The sequence below is a fragment of the Cuculus canorus genome, chromosome 2, assembly GCF_017976375.1.
Source record: "Cuculus canorus isolate bCucCan1 chromosome 2, bCucCan1.pri, whole genome shotgun sequence".
NCBI classification, from domain to species: domain Eukaryota; kingdom Metazoa; phylum Chordata; class Aves; order Cuculiformes; family Cuculidae; genus Cuculus; species Cuculus canorus.
The window spans coordinates 37,170,734-37,196,145 of NC_071402.1; the positions used below are offsets into that span (position 1 = coordinate 37,170,734).

Below are 25,412 nucleotides of genomic sequence, written 5' to 3' on the forward strand. Positions count from 1 at the left end.
AGGCCCCGCCCTCCCCCTTGTCGCGTGCGGCGGCAGCGGCCAATGGGGCACGAGTCCGCGTGCGCAGATTCAAACGGCGGCTCGGGAGGGAGGCTGGGCGCGAGATTCGGCGGCACCGGCCGAGCCCGGCGCGAGCTGCGCTGCCCGGGCGGGAAGGGGCGGCTCTGACGGGAGAGCAGACAGACAGAGCGCTAGCGAGCGGAGCCGGAGCGCGGCCCGTGCCGGCAGGGGCCGAGCTATGCGCTGAGGGGACCGCGCCTGCCTCCAGCCGCCCCGGGAGAGGGAACGGCCCGGGGGGCTCCGCGCTGCCCCCTATGGTGCGCGACGAGGATGGCGAAGAGAGCGTGGAGGTGAGAGGGGACGCGCCTCCCGCGGGGAACAGACCTGTGTCCCCTTGTCCCTCCTCCTCCTGCGCCCTGCTTCTCCCTCCTGCGCCCTGTCCTCCTCCCCCTTGCACCCTGATTTCCCCACTACACTTCTTGCGCCCTATACCCTCCCCATCTGCCTCCTGTCCATCCTCGCCGTCCTCTCCTGCCCCCTGTCCCGTCCCCCCCCCTCCCCCCCGCGCCCTGTCCCGCGCTCGGGTACCCCGCCCTCCCCCCCCCCCAGTGTCCCCGCCTGGGATCGCCGCCCCCCGCCCCGGTACCCAGAGGAGGTCAGAAAGCTGGTGAAGGGCTTAGCGGGGGGAAACCATTAGAGGAGCTGCTGAAGCCACTTAGACTGTGCAGCCCGGAGAAGAGGAGGCTGAGGGGGGGACCTCTTCGCAGTTTATAGCTTCCTCACAAGGGAGGCGGGAGGAGCTGATCTCTCTGGTGACCGATGATAGGACCACGGGGAATGACAGGTAGATGCGCCAGAGGCGTTTAGGTCGGATATTAGGAAAAGGTTCTTCATTCAGGGTGGTGGAGCACTGGAACAGGCTCCCCATGGCACCAAGCCTGACAGTATTCAAGGAGTATTTCGTCAACGCGCTCAGACACATGGTGTGAATGTTGGGGTTGTCGTATGCAGCAATAGTAGTTGGACTCGATGATCCTTGTGGGTCCCTTCCAACTCAGGACATTCTGTGTTTCTGTGATGCCCCGGGATCCCTGCCAGGTGCCGCCGCCCCGCCGGGCTGCGCTGCCGCTCTTCCACCGCTCCGGCCTCGGGTGTCACTGCCCATCTCCCTCCCCCCACTCCTCCGAGTCCTCCCTCCTCCGGCACCCGCACAGGTATCTGCCTGCCTCTGTCTTGCCAGCTGTCAGGTATGATTCTTGCCTCTCGCTCTCTTGCTCTCACCCCTCTGCTTTTCTCGGCTCGTGTGGCTTACCTAGGCAACTCTTTAGCTTCTCTTTCCTGTCAGTAACGACTGTGCTGTCTCTGCAGTAGCTTCTCCTGCTGGTTACCTTCTTTCTGTTGGAGCAATACTTCTTGCTGTTCTCCTCCTGAGCGGCCTTGGCACAGCCATGTAAGGTTGAAGTTGATGCTTGGGCCTGCCAATTCTTCCAGTATCTTAAATGCACCTCCTCTCTGATTTGGCATATTCTTTGGTTGAGGATGTCACAATCTAGCCTGAAATCTTCCTGAGAGAAGAATCTTCCTGAAATCTTTTCCTGAAGAGCTTCAGTGGCCCCAGATGGCTTTGATGCATCTTTTGTTTTATTGATATGAAAATGGGTGTGTCTTTACATTGTATTCAGAAGGTGGGTCTTGTAGAACTGTTCTATTGCTATAGTTATTCTTGTCCTAAATAATTAGTTTATGAAAACTGCAAAGAAGGATTGGGGTTGAAAAAGGAAAGGATACTCAGTGATTAACATTAATTTGTGAGTTACCTGTGGCAACAAGGGTTTACCATGACTGCGTACTTCTCATGGAATTGGGGGTAGTTTTTAAGTTACAGATACTGCTCCTGCATTTTCCTCAGACATGAAAAGAGTTCGTAAGTTGATCTTTTTTTTTTTTATTTCTGCAAAAGTGAAACTAAATCAAGAAAGCAGTCTTTGAGTTTCTAGCTGTATAAGAACAAAGATTCATTAAGGGTCTTTGCTTGCAGGCACTGACTGTTGGAGCTGTCTGTACTTAGCTATCTGCAAGAGTTGGCCGAGAGAGAGAAAGTTGCTTGTTACTCCTAATATGCATTTTGTAATATGAAACTTCGATCTGTGGTATTGTGAACAATAGTTTCATCTTTGCAAAAGCTTTAGTTTGTATTATCTTGTATGACTACAGAGTGCTTTGGTATCGTAATTGAAAATACAGCTGGGGGAACGTTCGGTTAGAGATCAGCGGGCCTAGAGGAGTACTGTGTCAGTGCATGATGATGGTATCTCCAAAATGAAATAATTGCAGTTGTGAGTTTAAAGGTGATTTCTAGATTGTTGAGGTGTGGAGTAAGGAGAAAGTATAATTGTTTTGCACCAAATGGAATTAAGTTTAATTTTCTTAAACCTCTTATGAGTTTTGCATTTGGAAGCTTAATTTTTTCCTTTAATGGTTCTTGACTCAGGAGTACAGAGGCAAATAGCACAGAACTCATCAAATACTTTATTGTTCGAGATTTTTTTTTATTTGAAGAATAATATTTCTTATTTTCTTTGTAATTGAAAACTTAAGGTAGTAGTCCCAACCATTCATGTATGTTTAATTTATAATCTATTGGTGTACCTATTCTGAATAAGACTGAAGACTAAGTGGTTATTCATGTGGAATCAAGCTGCAAGAGAGCTTAGTGACTGCTTGGCTGGCCCCTGTTTCCTGTGAAATGCACAGAGGTGGCTGGTGGCTGTGCTGCTTTGCTTGGCTGTGGGACGTGTGTGCCTCTGGAGAACTCCAGGTGCAGGGTTCTTAACCACCGCTACCGGCAGGGACCCAATGTTGCCTAGTGCTGCTGCTCTCATTAGCATCACTGCAACGTATATGGAGCCCTTCCTCTTTTTTAAAATCCCCATAACTTTTCACATCACTGAAGACTGGTTTGCTGTGCAGTGGGTGAGAAAGGAGATGATGTTGACAAACAGCTTAATCACAAGACCAAATTTTAGTTATAAGTAAATTACATGGCTTCCTTAGTATGAAGTAGGATTATAATGCCAAGATATGCTCCTGAAGTTTGTCAAGAACCTGTGGATTAGAAACAAAAAAAGGAAGCAGAATGGGGAAGAGAAAACTCTTAGTTACCTGCGAGTTTAAATCCTATTTTCTTAAGTCCTAAGCCACTTAAAGCAAAACTCTTACAATCATTGTGTTTGCGGCTTATTTTTTGCAAGTACTGTGAAGAACGTGCTGTTGACCTTTAGACAAGCTTACTGCTTTTATTTCACTGGCTCTGCAGAGTTTTAGTATGTTTATGTGTTACTGACTGTTTCTACCACATCATGGAGCTAAGTAGGGCAAATCCAGATATGATGTAGGATGTGGAAGCAGTTCTAAATGCACTGGGTCTGCAAGAGTTTGATACATACTGTCTTGCAGTAATACTTCCAAATAAGTAGTTCTCTTCTGGAATGACCCTATATTCATGTTAGCTACAGAGAACATACTCACTTCATAGGAAATAACAAATATTCATAAATGGTCCCTCAGCATGCTATGTGAGTGAATTGCATGTTCTGGAAAATAAAAAAATTAGATTTGTCATCTAATCTGCTCTTAGGACACTGGCACAGGTTGATTCCATTACTGGCGAAGGATTTTTTTTACCTTTGGTTGAAATATGGAAGTAGTTTTCAAGACTGAGCAGAACTAATAAATTTGTTTTGAACATTAATATGATATTTATATTGTGCTTTATGCTGAGAATGAAATGGAGGAAAATTAAGATTGCAGTGTGAAACTGGTTTTGACTAAAGCTGTGTGTGTCGATGGGAGTCCCTTCTTTGTGTCTTTGCTATAACTGATGCAAAAGAACTGCTCATCTTGTTAGGCCTAGATTTCCACATGTTTGAATTTGTGCTGTCTAAAACGAGTCTCTAACATAAGTCTAAGTGATATTTCCGTGAAACATTTCCCTGTGCTGCTTGTTTGTAAGGCTTTGTTTATCAAGGCTGTGAAGTATTCTTTTCTCCAGTAGATGGAGTGCGATCTCCGCGGAGTGACAGAGGTTTCCCGGCTTCTTGCCCCTCTGACTCTGAACTTCGAGAATCAGCACTGGCACTGCAGTTATTTCTTGCTGTAATGTTTCTCTCTTCAAAGATATGTATCTAATTCCTGTACCAGGGAGGCAACACTGTTATTCAAGGCAGGAGGCCCCTTCAAATCTCAAGTTGAACTAAATTATTTGGCAACATTGTTGTACTTGTTTGAGTTATGGAGGTGAAACAGGACTCTCTCTTGCAGGCTACCAAACCACTTTGTCTTATAGGGTTACTTCTGTAAAATAAAGATTCATAAATGTATTACAAAAACGTGATCTTAAACAATTGCCTTTGCTTCAAATTTAAGTCTTGACTTGCAATGAATTATCTGTCTGTATCCCAGTACATGGCCTTGAAATTAAAATTAATTCGGTTCCCCTAACATATAGGCCACTGCTGGAGACAGATCTTATGTTCATGTAAATTCTATATGTCCTTTTAGAACAATATGTACAGATCGGAAAAAATCTACAAGTAGTTAGGAAAAAAAGTTATTCAGAGTTATTTTAAACTTTGTTTCTGTCTTCATTCTTCTGTTGTACCCTGCAGTGAGGAAGAGTGTGATCTTCAATATGTGGATCATGACTATGAAGTTCTACAGCAAAAAGGGTTTAAGAAGATATATAGCAGGGTGAAATGGACACGTGATGAGGTAATACCTTCTTTGGCTTTAGTTTTATTCCTATATGATATTGGTAGCACATGAAATATGTTATTGTTTAGTATCATTGAGATAGCATGTAACATTTATTGACTAAGATTATGTCTTAACAGGATGAAAGGCTAAAGAAGCTTGTGGAACAAAATGGTACAGATGATTGGGCTTTCATTGCTAGTCATCTACAAGTAAGCTGAATCTCTGAATATTCCTTTTTAATATTTACTTACTTTGGTCATATGTGTAGTTTGGAAATGAGGTGAAATAGAAATTAGAAACATGCAATAGTAAAACAATAAATTGTCAATTGTACTTGAGATCTATCTTAGACCTTGGAGAGCTTCATCAGCTCAGGCTGAGGCTCAAGTGATCGTCTGAAAGGATCAAATTGATGCCCTCTGTTCACACTTGCTATCTGTTCTGGAATATATTCCTGCTTCCTATTGGTTTCCTATTGGTTTGTGGTGGTTACACCTACAGTTCACTGGTTGCTTCTGAAGCAGTTAGCAGAGTGGGTTGCATCTGAAAGATAGCTTGAAAGGAGCAGGATCAATATCTTAAACAACTTAGGAAAATGGGAGTGGGGTAGCCGGTTTTTTGGTTTGGTGTTTGGAGGGTTGTTTGTTTTTTTTTTTTTTTTTGGTTTGGTTTGGTTTTGTTTATGGTGATGTCTGCCTACCTTAGGTATGTAAATCTTTCCACCCAATGATATCTTCAGTTGTTACAAATGGAACATTAGAAAATTTATTGAGCTGACGCTTAAAATATCTTGTTCTGTTCCAATGGTCAGGTGGAATGAATAAAGGAGCTGTTAGTTCAAATGTTAAAGGACTCCTCAGCTGTATGAGGTGTGCTGGTGGAAAATACCTGCAACTTAGTTGATGATGTTTGTTTCTCTTCTGATTAAGTGTTCTAAAATTCCTCTTGTAAAACCATGGCTTGAATCTAAAGCTGAAATCACTACCTAGAAGTGGTATTGAACATTCAAATGTTAGAAATATAAAAAATTATACACCGCCGTTCCACCCCCTTGCCTTTGTGGTTCTTTAAAATGTTGAATGCAGTGATATGGTTGTATGAAATTCCCGTGTAACTTGGTAAAAATAGACTTGAATTCTAAATGCTGAATGACTAGCTTTTCATTGTTCTCATCAAATTTGTGCAACTGTGGTATTTCTGATTTCTTTTTTCCAGGCGGCTTAGTATAGACACCAGTGAATGAACTCAAGGCTTTTAAATTTAAGGAGTGCATAAGCAAATCACTGTTCCTTACGTGTACATTATCCTCTTCAAAAAGCAGTGAAATTATTGACTGGCAGAGGAGAAAGAGAAACTATCAAAAAGCTTTTATATTAAATTGCTTTAAAATACAATTTTTGTTGATATTGGTCTGCAGATGTAGTATGGAGTGGCATTTTAGCAGATCTAAGTTTAGTTTAATAAAGTTATCCAAACTTTATTAAGTTATAAAGTTATAAATAAAACAAATGCTTCTGGAGACAGAAAGCTATTGTTCAGGTATCCCCAAGTGAGGTTAAAAAAAATGCTCCCCAGCTATTATGGGCAACATTCCCGGAGGATCAGATTGCCTGTTTCAGAATTGTTGATGTTGGAAGGAACGTCTCAAGATCGTCTGGTCCCCCCTGCTCAAGCAAGGTCAGCTGGAGCTGGGTGCCCAGGACAGTGTCCAGTTAGGTTTTGAGTATCTCCATGGATGGAGACTCCACTGCCCCTCTGTGACACCTATTGCAGTGTTCAAATTACAAAGCCAAGTGATGGAGGCTGGCATAATTAGCACTTACCTTGTTACTTATAGACTTTTGCTAGTAAAACCAAGCGTGCCTTGAGTTATTAGCATGTGAAGTCACTCAAACTGCCATGTTTTCAGAACCCCATTTTACTGTTGACCCAAACACAAAACCTTGCCTCTATTCTTCTCCAAAAAGTAAAGGTGGCTTAAAGATAACCCTCAAAAGTGGGAACGCAGCTTGTATTCTCTTTCCGGTTTATTGCAGTTAAGGCAGGCCTGAAATGATTTTATCGTTTCATTCCATCATTTGTTTTGCAGATATGTAATGATTTAAGAAATGTCTGGAAGGTAAAAACACTAGAAGGCCACAACTTCAAAATTTTACTTTCATTGAAAACGGGAACAGTTATCCTATTTTGAGTCTGTCTCTTAACAGCTTGTGTCCACCAGGAAACGATGATGTTCTGTAATGAGCTCTTGTGTGCTTTTAATCATAGAGTGTCTACTTGTCATTAACTTGAAGATACTGTGGTCAATGTAATTTTAGATGTAACAGTGTTTTGAGTGTTTTTTTCTGATCTCACAGACTGCTTCTTTAACTTCATCTTAACATGATAACGCCTTTACTTGGTAGAAAAGCCCAGCAAAACCTTGAAGTTGGTACTTGCTATCCAGCAACTTGCACTGAAGAGAGTAAATCATTGTGTCCCAGCGTTATAAAAGGGACACTAGTGTGCCATGCTGGAGCAAGCTCTTATCTGCATGTTTCTACGGTCTGGACCCACTACCCTCAAGAGTCCTAAATTTTCCTACAGTTTTTAGGAGGCTAAGCGAAAGCTTGCTTTTCTTTCATAACTGGGAACAATATTTCAAAAGATCCACAGTAAAGCTACAGAAAAGCACCATCTGTCCCCAGAAGAAAAAGCAATGTTGTTTAATTAGTATGTGTTAGCTAAACTTGATATAAATCTGTTTTCCTTAGCATTCTAGGAAAGAGCTGAGACTATATGAATTTGAATCTTAAAAAAAGTTCATTCTTTTATATGAAAGAAAAAGTAGTTCCCTTAAAAATGTATTTCCTTATATAGGTTATGGGTAATATCAAAAGCATGTCAAATTTTAGAGAAAATGGGGTGTAATGAGGACAAAAATAATTCTAAGTATTTTCTTTAAAGAAGAGTGAGTTCTGAATTTGATTATCAAGTAAGAACATCGAAGTAATTAAATTAGAGCTTTGTGCAAGGCTGTTTTTTTTTCTGGAGAAGAGGTTTTATAAACAAATGGAAGAAGAAATAACAGTGGAAAATCTAACTGTTACACTTAGAACAAGGGTCTGATTAAGTTTTTTTTTATTTGAATGGAGCTAATAATTCTGACTACCTAATACAGTTTTATGTATTAAAGAGTTTAACAGCTACACTGTTCTTCTAAAACTATTTCAGAATCGTTCAGACTTTCAGTGCCAGCATCGATGGCAGAAGGTACTAAACCCAGAACTGATTAAAGGTCCCTGGACTAAAGAAGAAGATCAGAGGGTAATAAAAACTAATTTATGCTGTACTCTTTTACTGCAATAATATGGCATATGACTGCTAAGAATTTGTACTTTTTCTAAGGTTTCATCCCCACAAAGATGATGCCTAATGCACCTTGTGACGTAGATTGTTATATTATATTATGCTGTGTCAGAAGAAAAAAAAATGCAGCTGCTCTTAAGTAGATGGAATACGTGTTCTGCTCATGTGTTTAATTTAGCTAGATTGCTAGTTAAACTACTCTAGCTTACCAAGTAGAGGAGATCTTTTCATAGCACTAAAGATCAAAGGTGTCATTTACATCTTGTATTCCTCATTTCTCATGCACAACAGACTTAAAAGGTTTTGGAATAGGGGTAATTATTTCATACTCTACTGTTAAAGAAGCTAGCAACGGTGTTTTAGACTCCTTTTCCTCATCTCTGTTAATCCACACTGCGGCTTTTTGCCTTCAAAGCGTAGACTATCCTGTAGGGAGGTACACATGTAGCTTTCATGTCTGGTATTTCAAATTGACTCTGAATTCCCATTGTTTAAAAGTGTTTTAAGATGTTTAAAGCCAGTATTTGTTAACTTGTGAATATCATCTCCTTAATCTGTTTATTTTTTTTTCAGTTCTCATCATTCATTTAAGAAAAAGCTTCTGATGTGTAAAAACTTGTAGAAATGGGATGAAGTTTGAGAGTAGAGGTGTGGGGTTTTTTCTCACGTGTGTTGTTGAAAAAAGTCAAACCAAGCATCTTTACTAGCTCCTTTTTCGGTCTTGCCTAGAGTCAGCTTATGCAATAGATAACAAAAAGGAAAATTCTAAATGAATGCTTTCATCAATATATACTTACATTTTAAACACAGTGAATTTGGGGTTAATATGCAATTTTTAAATTTTTTTTAAAAATAATTTTTAAAACACCTATTCACTGCCTCCTTAAGTCTGGTGTCTTATCAAGTTGACTATTATAATCCTTTTCTAAAATGTGAGTTTATCAATGTTCTCTGACTTTGATTAGGAAAATTAGGGTTCAGATTTATAACGTGCTTTCATCTGTATTCCAGGTTATAGAATTAGTTCAGAAGTATGGTCCAAAACGCTGGTCTCTAATTGCAAAACACCTGAAAGGAAGAATAGGCAAGCAATGCAGAGAGAGATGGCATAACCATCTCAATCCCGAGGTAAAAAAGTCTTCATGGACAGAAGAAGAGGACAGAATAATCTATGAAGCTCACAAGCGCTTGGGAAACCGATGGGCTGAAATAGCAAAACTTCTTCCTGGAAGGTGCTTTTCAAATCTGTTTGTGTTAATAGTAGAAAATGGGAAGTGTTCATCACACAACTGTTTCCAATGCAATTTGTTAGTCAGAGAGCATCTGTTGAAACTTATGTCACAACATTTTTATCTTGATAGAGACTTAAATGTTTTAAGGTCTATTGCATTTGATTACGTGTTTTTAAAAAAGTTATAAAACCAATAAAAAGACCTCTAATGCTGAAGAGTGACTGCAAGTGATAGTGGAAGAATGCCTTAACATCATACGATTTGATAACGGAGTGCCTTCAGTATTATACATTTGGGGGTGACTTTCTGTTTTTAGCTTAAGATCAGAAAATCTTTTTTTAATTTATTTTTTGTTAAACAAGACACTTGAAAAAGAGAATTTTGGTAACCTTCAAAAGCCTAGATGCAGGAGCCCTGGATTGAAAAGCTAGTTGGTTACCCTTTAGTCTCTAAGTTAAGAATGAGTTGTATGCATTGTTCTCCTTATCTTTGTGTCAAGTGTGATTGCTGACTTGTGCTTGTGGAAAACAAAATTTTAGTGTATAAAGGGTTTAATAAATTTTTTTACCTTGTACTGTTAATTGAAAGTCAATGTCAAGCTGTCCCTCTCTGAATTGTCTGTGTGTTCAGGAGGTGACTGTCCAGCTGTGCCTAAGGAATGTCAGCACTTGTTATGTTGGGAGAATGAGTCCTTAGAGATGTGTGTATAAAATTTTTAAGTAAGTCCATAATCCATGAATCACAGGAAATCCTTTGGAGCAATAGGCAAGGAATGAATTTCATCATAATAGAATTTCAGAGAGGGAAGATAAGTTTGTAAGGACAGAGGCACTCCTAATTCAATGACTTATTTGTTCAAAATAAACCCAAGATGAGACTTTTAGCTAAAGATTAGATCCTAGACCTAGAAGATTTGTACAAAGTCTAACACTAGTGGGATGAAAAAGGGGAATGCTTGGAGCTAAGCTTAGATGAAGAATGGGGCTTGAAGCATTTTTTATTTCTGTGTACCTGTCTGTACAGCTAGTAATAATATTGCTAGTATTTTAGACTCTAGTGCATTCTCACTCTACTCTTGCCTTAATGCTTCTCTAGTGTTAAAAGTGATTTCAACCTGCTTGTCCAGCTGCAGGCATTCTCTTTCCAAGGGGAGTGACAATGGCTACTGGTCTTCTGCCATGCCTGTTTTCCCCAGACAAGGTCAAGAGCACCAAGATGTACTGTGATGTTCTTCACAAAGCTGCACATAAAGCTTGTAGCTGGGAATGCAGGCTGTTATTTTTTTCGGAAGAGTTACCTTCTGGTGGCAAACTCTACCGACAGGGCTCTTATTATGTTGTGGGGTAGCAGGGTGGTTACCTTAGTTTCATGTTCTGCAAATTTGTAGCAGTGGGTGAATAGTGCAGTCACAGAGAACAAACATGTTTGCTCCATGTTCCAATAAAAAAGATTCTCGCCCATAATAGTAGCCAGAACCAAGGCTTTCTCATTTGTTACTTTTAATTTCCTGCAGACTTCAAATTTAGTAGAAAGAAGTTTTGAAAAAAGTAACTTCCTTGTCATTATGCTGAAACACTTCTGATAATAGAACTTCCAGTCCAAGCTTCTGGAGTTTTCTGGATCAGTGGCTTTGGATTACCCTGCTGTACAACTCTGTAAATTATGCCATATATTAAACTGAGATATATAAACCGATCACTGTTGTATACTTTCATTTTAGGACTGATAATTCAATTAAAAATCACTGGAATTCAACAATGCGAAGAAAGGTGGAACAGGAAGGATATTTACAAGATAGTATAAAATCTGGAAGAGCTAGTTCATCTGAACTTCAGCCCCAACCTCGTCTGGCTATGGAACACTTGCACACTCAGAATCAGTTTTACCTACCTGTTCAGACACATGTAAGTTCAAAATCCAGAATAATTATTATTTCTGAGTCTCAAATAACTTATTTCGTTTGGAATGGAAACAAATCTGAAAGAATGAAGAGTATTTTTGTGATGTTACGGTAATTTAGGAATCGTAAGCCTTAGTAAGTAGTTTATGTACAATAAACTAGAGATAATTTTATAGAACCCATTTCTCTAGGATTTGTAAAATGATTTGTCTTTTTAGATTCCAGCATACCAGTATGCCTCACCAGAAGGCAGCTGTGTAGAACATGCTTCAGCTTCTTCCAACATAGTTCAGGTAAATTGTTAACGGCCATCATAAATGAAGAGAATGTACTGCTTATTATGCTGTAAAATAAAGAGTGTAAAAACCTGTAACTTCAAAATGTTTTTAAAGTCTTCTGTCATTCACCTAAATTTATGCACATGTTCCTCTGTAAGTAGGCTTGCTAGATTAATTGGTAGTCCTAGGTAGGGAAAAAAAAGCTGTTTTGTACATCCCAGAAACACAATGGTTGTGTTTATTTCTGACAGAAGTATGGGCTAGAACATGGTCTACTGGATAAATCTTTAGGTTAAAAGCATGACCTGTTAGTGTTACCTAGCTTCTGAGAGATTTAGAAACCAGATTTTAGTATTTTATATATACTAAACATGGCACTTCCTAAAAGACTCAGTTCAGATAACTTACTGTGACTTACGCCTGTGGCTGTGCTCTTTTGTTCTCTATAGGTTTTATTTTTTTCTGACTGATAAACTTCTCTCAGTGCCTTCAACTGATTCTTTTGCAACATTATAAGGGCTGAAGTATTGAGAAACTTTAAAACAATATTTTGTTTTAAATGATATATTTATTTCCTTTTTCTTCTTTGGCCGAGCTTAGAATATGTCTGCAATTCCTCAGGTGCTGGAGGCTGATTGTAGATCTTGGTTGGTAATATGACTTCCTGGAAGAATTCTTGTGAATTTGAAATTAGAGGGGAAAAAAAAGTTATTTTGACACAGGGAATAATGCATACTTTTTTGTGCTAGATATGTATCAATATGTTTGAGGTGTTCTGCAGAACCCTGTACCTAACCTCAAGCTTCCCTGTGCAGGTCATCTTTTTCATGTTGCATTTTCTCCTCTGAACTGACTGTAAGAATACAGCAGCAAATCGTAGCAAAGCCTGGTGTGGCCTTTGACTCTCTGGATTGCCCTATCCAGAAAAGTAACAGACTGCCCCTCTAAACTGGGGAGTATAATTAGTTTTGAAACTCTTAAAATATATCCTGACTTACCTAGCAATCAGTTTTAAGGAGGCTGAAATCAAACTGACCAACCCAACCTAATTGGTTTTCTTTTCTGATAGTAGCGGTAAGGTTGCTTGCTACTGGTAGTGGTAGATATTCTGCCAGCAAATGCTTATTTTATACACTTCCTTTATACTTAGTGAACATCAATAACTCAAAATTCCAGAAAGCACATGAAAACACAAACACATCTACGAAGATGCCAACTTTGTTGCTTCTATTAAAGACAGAACTGAGCGACTTTTGGTTAAAAAGTACTATAGCGTACTGAGCAATTACAGGCCATATTCAAAACCTTTTAAAAAATTATCTTGTATACCCCTCTAACATTGGATCCATTTGCTGATAACTGCTAGCATTTTTTCACTTGCCAATGACTACTATATTACAAAATACGATGCAGCTTGAATAGCTTTGTTTCTGCTGTGTGTGGATTTCTGTTAAAAATGTAGCTGTGTTAGAATGTAGAATCTTTACTGTGGAGAGGTGGTGAAGGTGGAAAATAGTAATAACTTCTTTCTGAAATTTTTCAGCAGTCATTTGTTGATGATGATCCTGATAAAGAAAAGAAAATAAAGCAACTTGAATTGCTACTTATGTCAACAGAGAATGAAATCAGAAGAAAACAAGTGCCTTCTGTAAGGACTGTAAATTTCTGTAAATATTTGACTATGTTTTACTGAGATTAATCCTCAGCAATTTAGTAATGGATGTTTGCTTTTGTGAGGTGTTTTTTCACTCAGCCTTCTAAAAGCAAACCTGTGGTGGCTGGGTTGTAAAACAAAGTCTATATATTAGAATGGAGACGGATTATTTTTAGTTCCATTTTCTAAACTGTGAGAACAGCAAAAATATGACCTGCAATTTGGCAGTTGTTTCAAAGACCCAGGATTTTAATCCTTTTCAGCAGATAGTGCTTTGTTTGATACCACTGCCATTCAGTTTTATAGATCAGCAATGTTGGTCATCTGTTCAACAGAGAAAGGTGAAAAATACACAGGTTTTGCCGTACTTAATTTCAAAAAGTCCTGTAAGATTATATTTTTAATAAACTTCTGTGTGAGTACTTGGAACACATAATATCCACATTTGGACATGACAAACTTTGTATGAATTTACACTGTACAAAATTCACGTGTACTTCAGTGGAATGAGGGAAACTTGCAGATGACAGTCACTTATTTCCTTAGGAACAGAGGGCTGTGAACAACACAACCACATTGATTACTTATTAGGGTTACAGGTGAATTTCCATTTTTTTGTGGTGGAGCTATTCCTGCCATTCTCTTGAAACAGTGGAATCTGCTTTGTTTCTAGATTCCCAGTGAAAATTAAAATTTGTTTCTTGAGTGCTAAGCAGTATACTAAAATGGGATAACCATTTAGTAGTTAAATAAACTATCAATGCAGAATCTGCATTGGAAAGCCTTGAATCAAGCAAGAAGTATCTCACAATTAGAAACTGTTTCTAATCTTAAAACATATCTGTATTCTGTAGTGAAGATAACTTAAACATACTGACGTTCAGAAATGCAAGAAACTTGCATCAGAGTTGCCTTCCAGTGCAACCCATTGTTACCTAAGTTATGAACGTGCATAAGACATGAATGAGAGGAAAGATCAAAATCTTGCACAAATTGAGAGTGTTGAGTATGTTAATCTAAGGAGAAGATTAATTGCATTAATCCACAGAGATATTTAGTATCTGAAAACCCAAAAATTAATAGTTGTGCTTAGTCTTTCTATATAGTATAATACTTTTTTTTTTTTTCCTTCTCTGTGGTCACATAATTGAGTCTTTTCAGCTTCTAAGTTGTATAAGATTAATGTGTTTCTCCATACTTTAGCAAGCTGGAAACCTACCTTGTTGGTCCGGAAGTTTTGTCATGGAAGATTGTGTGTCTGATACACTAAATAGTCTTGAGGAACAAACAAGTGAGTTCTACAGCATGGATGAGACCCATGGCACATCTGTTCAGCTGAATTCACCACATAAGTATTTGGCTGTGGAATCAAATACAATGTTATCATCTCTACAATCCATTCCAGATTTTGCAGAGACATTTGATTTTATTGAATCTGTAAGTCTGTATTTATTCTAAAAAAAACTTATTTAGGAACTTAAAATTACACAGTATGTGTAAAATACTCTTAACGTTATCTTTTTCTGTTCTTGTCTGTAGCTTCACCCATATAGAGTAATTTGTTTCATTGCCTGTTTTAAAAGAAATGTGTCTTAAAATATTCAGTATTTTAGGATTGTGTGACAGATTTAAGGAGAATAATTCGTTAAATGGCTTCAGAAGATAGAGAGCTGTTAGATTGGCTTGCACATTTTGAAATAATCTTAGATAAGCCTGCTAGTGTTTGAGTGTTTTGCATCTTGCTTCATAGGATCCCATAGTGTGGAATGATGTCACCAGTTTTGAGCTTTCAGAGGCCGTTGCGTCTTCTGTCAAGCCAGCTCCAGTAAAACTAACACAGATTCAACACAATGAAGGGGCTGCTGAGTGCCAGTATAATGTCAGCGCTGTGCTCGATGGCAAAAAACACAGTAGCATCAGTGGCGTGGAAGAAGCAGTTTTTCCAACAACCCCAAACTTAACCAAACTCAGCACTCCACCTACTATCCTAAGAAAGAAAAAGAGATTGCGTTTTGGACAACCACCGGTTAATGAACTGAACGATGGCTTGTGTAATGATGCTGTCAATGTTGCACTAAAGCATACACCAGTGAAAACACTACCATTTTCTCCATCACAGGTGAGTTTGTTTTAAATACAGCTAAACTATGGAGACTGAAGTGGGTGGATTATAAATTACAAGTACTTACTTTCTTCCCTAGTTGTACATTGTAGCCTAAACAAGTATGTCCAAAAACTTCTTAGAACACATGCATAAAGGTAGATATATCAAAAACGTGTTAAAACACCTATTTTCTCTGTTTTGAAAACTAACTGGGGGTGAGGAACGTGGTGACTTATGTGCCAGCTCACACTTTTTTGTGCAAATAGTTTTTTGGTAGAGGCCTATTGTCTCTGTGACCTAATTAAGCAGCAGGGATTTTTAAGGGAAAATCAAGGTTTCAGTGATAAATATTGGTGACATCTTAGAGTATAAGTCAACAATAGTTTGTTGAGGTTTGTCAGTAAAAGCCCTTCAGATAAGTAAATAAACATATATTTCTTTTTTCACTGCTCAGTTCAGTGTTAAAGTTTTGTCCTTTAAATTTGCTTATTATTTTTCCTCTGTTGTGTTCAGTTTTTCAACACTTGCTCTGGGAACGAACAATTTAATCTTGAAAATCCTGCATTTACATCGACTCCAATCTGTGGGCAGAAGGTTCTTATTACGACTCCTCTACACAAGGAAATGACACCAAAAGATCAAAAGGAAAATGTGGGGTAGGATTATTAAATTAAACATCTTGTCTTTTGCAAATAAAAACAAATTTTTCTAAACATTAAGAAATTAGTCTACCTGTGTGCATATTGTGAATGAGTTCTAAAACCCCTAATGCTAAATACTTGTGTACAAACAGACTGGCTTCCTGGTCTTAAGCTATCAGAAAATGACTTGTACTCAGTTCAAATTTTTCCCTTTTTAAAATACCGAAAAAAATCTAGATGAAGTTTAATCTACTTGGGGTAAAGCTATGGTGATCATAGTACCTTTAGATTCATGGTAGTGATATCAGTTGTGTAAAGTAGGGTATTTTAAAATGTTTCTTTTATTAATTTTATTACATTACTGTTGGTACAGTAAAATATTAAAATGTATGTATGTATGAATGTTTTTCTATGGTTGAATAGTTTTAGAACTCCCACAATTAGAAGGTCTCTTTTGGGCTCAACACCGAGGACACCAACTCCTTTTAAAAATGCTTTGGCTGCTCAGGAAAAAAAGTATGGTCCCCTCAAACTTACGGTATGTGATGACACGTTTATTTTCTTCTTTGCTGAAGTCTAAATGCCCTCTTGTTTTTTGAGATATTGTAAGCCTCAGCATGATCTGAGAAAGCAACAATACTGTTGCTTCAGTGACACCCCATATTATCCTAGAGAACAGCTAGAACATGAATCAAAAATATTTCAGATTTTGTATGTTAGACTGGTACCCTTCATTGCCTTCTTTTGAATGGTATTTGGTACATGTAATCATTTGATCCATAGTAATCTTAAATTCATGGGTTCTACATTTAAGAGTGGTTTTAAGTTTGTGTATCCTTGCTAACACAGTAACTCTTACAAGGTGGCAACACTCTTGTCTGAGATTTTAATACTTTAGCACTTTGCTTTTACAAAAGAAAAATTGTGAGTGAGAGTGCATAGATGTGGGTCTGGATAATATAGTGAGAGAAAACTGATGTAGACAAATGTGATTGACACTTACTTTAAGCACTTTAACCTTCACATCTGACTTTTAAAACGGTACTGTCTTTGAATCCCCTGGACTAAGTAAGAGCTGACTTGTTCTCAGGTGTTTGTTCTTCTGCAGTGCTAGGACTGAAACTAGATGTTTACTACAGCATGCTAGTATTCTGAGAATTTTTTTGATGGGAAGGTGTTTGGAAGTGTTTTATCCTTCTTAGGGGCATACTTGAGTGGCATCTAAAATTTTCTTCATCCTAAAACTGAAAATCTTAATATGGTGACTCACGATTCCTCTGAGTCTTCTGCTATCACAGACTTTTTCTTGGTTGACTATGGATGTTACTTTTTTGTTTGTTTGTCCCAAATGAATTCAATTTTTCCTCTCTTCCTAGCCTAGCTAAGGTATGTTAATGCTTAATAACTTTTGGAATTCAGTAGACATATGCTTTTCAAGGTCTGAAAAAATTCCAGCTAATGTATATTGACTATTACTTTTCTGCAAACACAGAAGGTAGCTCAGACTCTGCCACAGGGCTTGGCACCATCTGTGTTGCCCTATAGATTCTCTCACTATGCAAATGGAGTGGTTTGGCATTCCTGTTTCTGTCCACTATTAACCTCCTGTTCAAATCAAATTTTGAGGGCTTAAGGGAATTCTTCTCCTCTTAGTATACAAAGGAGCCATCTGTATGGCTTCTGTGAAATTCTGTACTGTACGTGGGACTATCAATGTCTTATTCAAAGATTTGTGCTAAGATTGACATAAATTCCTTTCCCAACAACAGTCATAATTCTAGAATACAGTTTTTTTATCGTTTCTATGCATGTGTTTATACGTATGTGTTCACATCTGTGTTCAGTGTATATATAAAGTATTTTTATCCTTTTTGTCAGTGGATAACCATTGATAATAAATGCAAACAAGTAGTTTACATGTCTTCTACAATGCTACCTTACATTTTTTGAGGCACTGTGTGCGTGTATGTATTCTATCTCACTAGAAATAATGCAGAGTAAAATGAATTAAAAAGTCTGCATGGCCTGGAAATGTTGGTCTGTAGTTGTTCACTACAATAACTTAAATCCTTTTATCTTTTGCTGTGTTTTGCAAGATCTTTTTTTTGGCCTACATTATCTGAAAGTAGAACATGGTAAAATATAGCAACTAACAGACTTCCTGTATTTTCTTGTCCAATTTTAATTAACTTAGTCACAACCACTTGCCTTCTTGGAGGAAGACATTAGGGAAGTTTTGAAAGAGGAAACTGGAACAGATATATTTCTCAAGGAGGAAGACAACACTGTGTATAAAAGCTGCAATCAGGAGGTAACTTACAATAATTTAAAATGGGAACTAACTGTTTTTAAAGAGTATTTTACAGTTTTTTCTCTGCAAAATGTTTATTGCAGCACAACTCTTCTACAAAGGTCAGAAAATCACTGGTCTTAGATCCATGGGAAAAAGAAGAGATTGGTGCTCAGCTTCTCACAGAAGACAATAGTTTAGATGTGCAGGTAAGAATTACACTAATGAAGAGCATCACTGGCAGCAATATTAATATAGAACTGAGTATCTTCCATTCTGTCAATTGAAATAAAGTGTTTGGATTGAGGCTAGATTCATAAATCTGGAAACTGAAAATCACCTTCGGTTTGAAATGCTACTTTAAGTACTTAAGCAATACTTGAACACTGGGCATGAATTTATGCATGAATTTTTCCTTCCAAGCCTTCAGAGCGGGACTGGTAAAGTAATGTGGATGCTTGCAGATTTGCTGCTGTAGCAATGCTACTTCCATGCTGGTTATCTGTAAGCATTAGGATATACGGCATGCTGAATCTACCTGTAGTACCCCAGGAAGACGGTATTTGTCCCTGTGCTTTGCATGCTTGACGTGTTCTGAAAATACTTAAGTGCATACCAGGCAGCATGTTTTTCCTTTTCCTGCTTCATGTAGTAGAGGAATATCAAGCATGTAGAAGATGAGGTTTGTGGGCTTCCTCTGCCTGAAGGAATTTGAATACTTCTGCCTTACCAACCAAGACATCAAGCGTTCAGAGGTGGGGCTGTTTTGGTCCCTCGTTCCTTTAAAAAGTAACCCAATGTTTTACCAGTTGAGTGGTAGTATAGACTAAACTTTAGTCAAGTAGTTTGTAGGAAAACTTTATTCTAATCTAGTTCTTAAATTAATGTATGAATGTGTTCAATTCTGAAAGAGTAACTGTCTGACTCCTGATCTGGTATAAAGCTGTATTCAAGACTTAGGGGCCAAAGTTCCTAAAAAGAACAGGCGTTTAAGTCATACCCTGTTCTGATTATTGTAGCTGTTTTTCTAAATTCCTGTTTTAAATGCCTCGTAGGATCTGTGCGAAGCCTAGGTGTCTGTCGCCTGGGCGTTAAGTGCTCTGCCACCTAGTGGAAATTCCCCGCTTCCCCAAGAACATCTCTGTCTTGTGAGGAGCAGCATTGCTGCAGCCATGCAAAACAGAAACAAAATGCTCAGTGCTCCCTTAGTAATGTCTTGTTATGACATGGCATATTATGTGCCACTGATGCTATGGTAATTTAAACTAAGATCAAGAAACACTATGATGTTGTGGTGTATTAAGGGCAGTGGACCGGGAAAAAAATTCTTTTCCTTCTCTCTGATGAGGGATGCTAGTCAACAGGAATGTTTGCTCTTAGCAAGAGATATAATGGTAGTATCTGACTTAAAAATTAAAAATGTAACAATCCTTAAGTAGAAATCTTGTACCTGTGAGGTGGAAAGTTTGGAGTAAGGTCTGAGGTAGAATAAATATGTAAAAATAGCTGAAAGCAGGTTAATAGGGTGCTTTTGTAAGGGAACAAGTGCATATGCCACTGCTACTCTCAGCTAATTTTGCTAATTTCTTCTGCTATAGTGAAGCTGGATTGATTTATTTTTATTTCCAAAAACATAGTATATAAAACTCTTCTGGAATGACTAATCTGTAGCGTGGTTTTGTATAAAAGAAGCCGTCTACTCAGTAACGCTCAAAATGTGCTAGCAGCTACTTAGTCAGTCCTGAGCACAGTAAACCATGAATCCCTGTATACACCAGTTACATACTGTTCATTAGTTTTTCTTTTCAGATTCTTTCCTAGGGTCTTTATGATAGTATTTGCTTTGTTTACGTTTTGGCTTAAACAGCAGCTGAAGATGTTGGTTTTTATTAAATACTAATTGTTATTCTTGTTTCCTACCCTCTTTTTCATCAATAGTCAGAAAACTTCTATACCACATCTTTATTAACGATACCATTTTCGGAAATACACGACAACAGTAACCCAACATCAGAAAACCAGGATACAAATCCAGCAAACAAAGAAAATGCAGTAATTACGAAGAAAATGAATGCATGTGCTTCAAAAAATGTCAAAGCGGAGAAAGATCTTCAGGTCTGGATGCAAATGCAAAGAATTCTGTTAGTTTTGTTAACAGGTTAACAAGGAATTTCTTTTTGGTTTCTGTCTTGTCCTAATGTCTAGAATTGTTCAACTCAGTGATCTAGTTTTCGTCAGTGTTTCCATGATCCTTATTTCTTATAAGCTGGTCATGTGTCCATAAAGTTTTCATTCATAGCTATGTTCTTTAAATACAACCTTGATGTTTCATTGAGTGGCATCCAAGATTTAAATGAAGGGGAAAGGAAAAGTCAGGGTAAGGGTACACATACAAAACAGGTTTGGGTACCAACTCTAGCAGTAAGAAAACTTGACTTGGTGCTGACTAAATCTCTGTAGCAACTAAGTTTCTCAAATTCGGCTGGTGCTTACTTAAAAATAAGACCAGTGGGATGTCCTTAAGCAGAGTTCACCCACAGGTTCTATTTGGTAACTATTTCTTGTATATCTGTATACTTTCAGTCTTGTTAAAACTGTGGAACTTAGTTTTTACTCTGTGTGTGTCTTGACTACTGATTTAGGGAGAGATTCTCTTTGACTTGGTACCTGTTCCAGTTTGCGCCATAGGGAGTTAATGTATAAACTTTTCGTGTCTTCTCAGAATAGCTACATCTCTGTATTAATTTTAAAAATAAAAAGGCAGGGTGTCTGGAGCCTGATCTTCCATGTCCCACTTAATTGCTTTCACGACGATGTGTTTTTGAGTACAGAGACAACAGTATTACTTTCTGTTCCTTTCTTATGACCAAACCTTATTTAATTGTGATGTTCCAAAAAAGGAATTAACTGCTATGAATTGCAGCAAATGTGACTACATCTATCTGGCCCAGAACTATGCTCTTAAGAATACTTAAAATGGAACCTTAGTCATGCTATACTTACAAATATTCACATTGAACCATCTTTCTCTTTTTTCTCTTTCCCCTGAGAAATTCCCTTGCAGTTTAGTGGCCTCTTTAACCATGAGTCTGTTCCATGAATCGAGTCCTGCTGAATTTATAGAGAAACTGAAACGGCTGATTTTCTTTGTGTGTGTGTATGTGGAACTGATCCTTCGGATAAGTTTCTAGCTCAATATGGGAAGGAGAGAATCTTGCATTCTTCATTAAGCTGCAGTCTGCTAGTGTCAGGTCCAAATTAGAACTGCTACAATCAGCTCAAGATTCAATAAATCATGTAAATGTGCAGAGTTTGCTTCTCAGAAGAAGCAGGACTATTGGCTCAATTATTCTTCCATTCATTATTTTTACTCCTAATTCCTTTGCCATTTTTACTATACTCCAAAAACCTCTGACTGTTTTTCCACAGCTGCCAGTTTGGGTCAGCGAAATCCTTCACTATATTCTTTTTCAGCTGCAAAGCCTTTTTGCCTTCCTTGGTGTCCCCAGACAGCTACTAATAATTCTTCTGCCTGTTGAACTTAGCACATTTAGAGGGGAAGATATCCAAAGAGATGACTTAATTAACTTTCCTTTTATGTATGAATTCTTGAACTATTCTCTTTTTATGACTAATACACATTAGAGTATCTAAATACAGTATTGCTTGACTTTGATACTTTATTATTAGTTTGCAAGGTGGTATGAGCATTGCTCCAGTATTTTAGTCAGTTAAAAGAATATTTTTAACCAAATTTTATTTTATACAGTCAAATTGTGAATGGGAAGCAGTGGTTTATGGAAAAACAGAAGACCAGCTTATCATGACTGAACAAGCAAGAAGATATCTGAGCACATACACAGCTACCAGCAGCACTTCAAGGGCTCTGATACTGTGATGGTCACAGCAACTGACAACCGTTTCTTTCCACTGAAACTGACACAATGTTGAAGGCGATTCCAGCACAATAGTGGTGAATTAAGTCTTTACTTTAAGACAGTCTGCCAAGGGAAACCTTAAAGCTACCTTGAAGCTTCCTTTCTTCTTTTGATTGACAACAGACACAGAGCTCTCATTCTCTACAAAGGGATAGTATTATACTAACAGTTCTGCAATGAATTTCTTAAGTATTTTAAAAGTAACACCCTGAAGTATGATAAAGCATGGTAAGATACGTTGCAGTACCTACAACATACAGTTTTAATGCCTATTTTTCATATTTATTCTTTTGATTCACATTGCTTTTTCTCCGTTAGTGCATTTTCAATATAGAGTAGGTTTATAGGTTGTTACTGGTTTCCAAATGAGCAGCATACAATATTGAATGTGCTTTTGCTTATGTAGCATTTTTCTAGTATATAAAGAAACACAATGGAAAGGAGTGTAAAGGAAAGATAGAAAGTTGCACTACTAATTTTTTTGGTATGCTGCAAAACAATGAAATTAACTACAGTGTTAAATATATTTATTTGCAAATGGTACTAGAAGTAGGCAGAGGGGGGTTAGTTAGATTTTAGTGTAAAGCATCAGTATTTTCTTCATAAATCTCAAAATGAGATGATTGTTGAATGTATTGTACAGTATGTAGGAACAGGGAAAATTTTGTAAATTGGAAAGGAGTCTGTTTTTATAATTTATTTTCATTTTAAAGCTTAAATGTAGATATTTATATGTATGCAGGTTGTATAGAAGCCAATGTTGTTTCCTGTTAAAACAGCTAAAATAAAAAAGGACAAATTTATAGTATGGAACAGCAGAAGAATTACAGTGGTGAGGTGGAAAAATCTATACTGTATGTTACATCTACATAAATATTGCACTATAACCCTTAAATCATGTTGGTCTACAAAATAATTACAAGGTATACCTGTATTATACAGCAACTATTCCTGTACCTTGGTTAAATATATTTAGAAATGAATGGTGGAGTCCTATATGTGACTCAGGAGTACTTCATCCTGCATAGGAACTAAAAACTAATGCATTTTAAATATAGATTTTTATTTTTTTTAAAGAAACTTTGGCACCTTGGATCTCAAAACAATTGTATCTGCACTTAAGTTTGACCATTATTTACTTACTAAGTGTCTGAAGAGCAAAGAACCTTCTTTTATTTATGAAAAATCTTTGTCCTTATTTAAAGGTGTACAGGTCACAACAGTTGCTTTAGTTGCCTATTTTAGGTATTTGCACTTATTTTATGTCTTTTTTTTTTTTTTTTTTGAAGGAATGTTTTGGGTTGCTTTTGTTGTAGAGATTTGTATGTAATTTTCGAGCAAGTTATAGTGGTGTGCTATTGATAAATACTGACAGGTAGATAGAATTGTACACTGTAGTTTTAGTTATTTATAATTCAAACACTCTTCCTCTCCACTCCCGGGTGTGCTGCTACAGATAGTGGCAGAATCGGCTTGCTGCTATGAGAGATGGAAAGAGCGAGCATCATATGCACTGTATGTAAAATTACAAAAACGATGTCAGGTTCTCTAGTTAACTTTATGAGCTCAACCAGTACTATGCAGGGTGTGCAAAGTATTCCTATCACTTTAATATCAAAGTTGATAGAGAATAATCTATTAATGGAGAATTTTAACGTGATGAGTGACACAAGGAAGGTAGTGGGTTATTAAACTTTTTTAAACATCTCAAAGCTTATACAATCCTTGTTTTTAGGAGCTTTTTGATATTAATATTTGCCTGGCTATGACAGTAGTAGGCATAAGCATTTTAGCGATTTTTAATTCACATCAAAATTTTAAGAGGGGGAATCCCACATAAGCAAGGAGATCAGAAAACAGCCATCGTGCCAGGATTACTCCTTGCCTATGAAAACTGAGAAAAGGCAATTAGAACTCTTGGCAGTACTAAATTTAGGTGTGGATTACCAAAATGGATTTAACAACATTTAATGCTGGAGACAGCATTTAATTCACAGAAAATCAGATAAGACATTGAGAGAGAATGGATATCTAGAATCTGAATGATATATTTCAGTAGAAGTGATATCACCAAAACTGCCTATACCAAGTTTAAGCATAGATTTATGGTAAGTAGTATTAATTTGTGTTGGTATTGGTTGGATCGTTCAGTTAACTTCTACTTTGTTGCTTTAGCAGGAAGGTTTTAATCTTTCGTATGTCAGGCATCTTTTATTACTTTTTGAATGTTGCATGCATTTGCATTTCTTTCAGTTTATAAGTAGATTGTACATGCAGCAGCCAAACTTGCATGAAACCTAAATACATATTACTCCATATTTTTGTTCTAAGGTTTGACATAATGTGCAACAAATGCCTTGTTTATCTTAGTTTTTGTTGTACTACAAACGTTTCATTTATGTAAGAAAATCTCACATACAATACAGACCATATTAATGTCAGAAATAAAGCATCTATGTACCAGGTTACTGTACGTGCCTTTTATTTCTGAACTTAAACGCTCAGTGCTCGTTAAAGCAATGTGTATGGATGTGTGCATTTAAAATTGCAAGAAACTTACCTTTTCTAGGCTGGGCAGAGACAAACTGTAATCATGAGAAGGAGTAGGTTACACAGCAGGATTGAGTCCCTGGACAATATGTGCTTCAACCCAACCTACCTGTAAGCCTACTTGTATTTGTTTAACAGATGTGTCTCAAAGCTTTAGCACAAATATTTATGTAGAGGAGACAATTTGAGGGGTGAAGAATGCTGCTAATGTTAAGCTTTTCTACATTCCTTTCACTTGTATGGCAGAAGTATTTTGGTATGTGTGCCTGGGTCTTGGGAGGTAAATGCAGGTGTAAAATGTGCAGTAAGACTTTGTTTCCAAAGTAGTACCCACAAACATGTATTAATCTGAATAAGTGTTAGACTTGGGCTCTCTTATTTTGCTAGAAACATTGGCATTCAATAGATAATATCTATTGTCTTTCCCAGTTTTGTGACAAAATATAAATGGCAAGCAATTAAAATAATTTCATTTGTTGACAGAAAAGGACAAGAGGAACTAACACAAGCCAGTTCTTCAGAAATATGTCCTGGCAATTTGTGTCATAGTACCATAGTATAGTTTGGGTTGGAAGGGACCTTAAAATCATGTAATTCCAACCCCCCTGCCATGGGCAGGGACATCCCACTAGATAAGGCTGCCCAAGGCCCCATCCAGCCTGGTCATGAACACCTCCCCGGATGGAGCATCCACAACCTTCCTGAGCAACCTGTTCCAGTGT

General features: G+C 37.7%; 1 protein-coding gene across 5 annotated transcripts; it reads left to right on the forward strand.

The window, feature by feature from the left end:
* The first annotated feature begins 80 nt into the window (after positions 1-80).
* On the forward strand, positions 81-24,596 carry MYBL1 (MYB proto-oncogene like 1). 5 transcript variants are annotated; one of them, XM_054060405.1, is made up of 16 exons: positions 81-350; positions 4,668-4,770; positions 4,893-4,964; positions 7,969-8,061; positions 9,115-9,335; positions 11,056-11,239; positions 11,454-11,528; positions 13,057-13,161; positions 14,371-14,604; positions 14,918-15,286; positions 15,785-15,927; positions 16,336-16,450; positions 18,107-18,223; positions 18,307-18,411; positions 20,141-20,317; positions 21,972-24,596. In XM_054060405.1, exons 1-16 carry the CDS (start codon positions 331-333, stop codon positions 22,098-22,100), a joined length of 2,262 nt encoding a protein of 753 aa, XP_053916380.1. In that variant the 5' UTR covers positions 81-330; the 3' UTR covers positions 22,101-24,596. The 5 variants fall into 5 exon arrangements, with proteins under 5 accessions (XP_053916380.1, XP_053916381.1, XP_053916382.1 ...); XM_054060406.1 differs by having other exon boundaries at positions 13,060-13,161; XM_054060407.1 differs by lacking the exon at positions 11,454-11,528.
* Positions 24,597-25,412: the final 816 nt, after the last annotated feature.

What these genes read in the sequence shown, in the direction of transcription:
- MYBL1 (XM_054060405.1), top strand. Translation starts at nt 331, where the DNA reads ATGGCGAAGAGAGCGTGGAG. An exon ending in GATCAAAAGGAAAATGTGGG is followed by an intron (nt 15,928 to 16,335) that starts GTAGGATTATTA and finishes ATGGTTGAATAG; the next exon opens with TTTTAGAACTCCCACAATTA. An exon ending in ATGGTCCCCTCAAACTTACG is followed by an intron (nt 16,451 to 18,106) that starts GTATGTGATGAC and finishes TAATTAACTTAG; the next exon opens with TCACAACCACTTGCCTTCTT.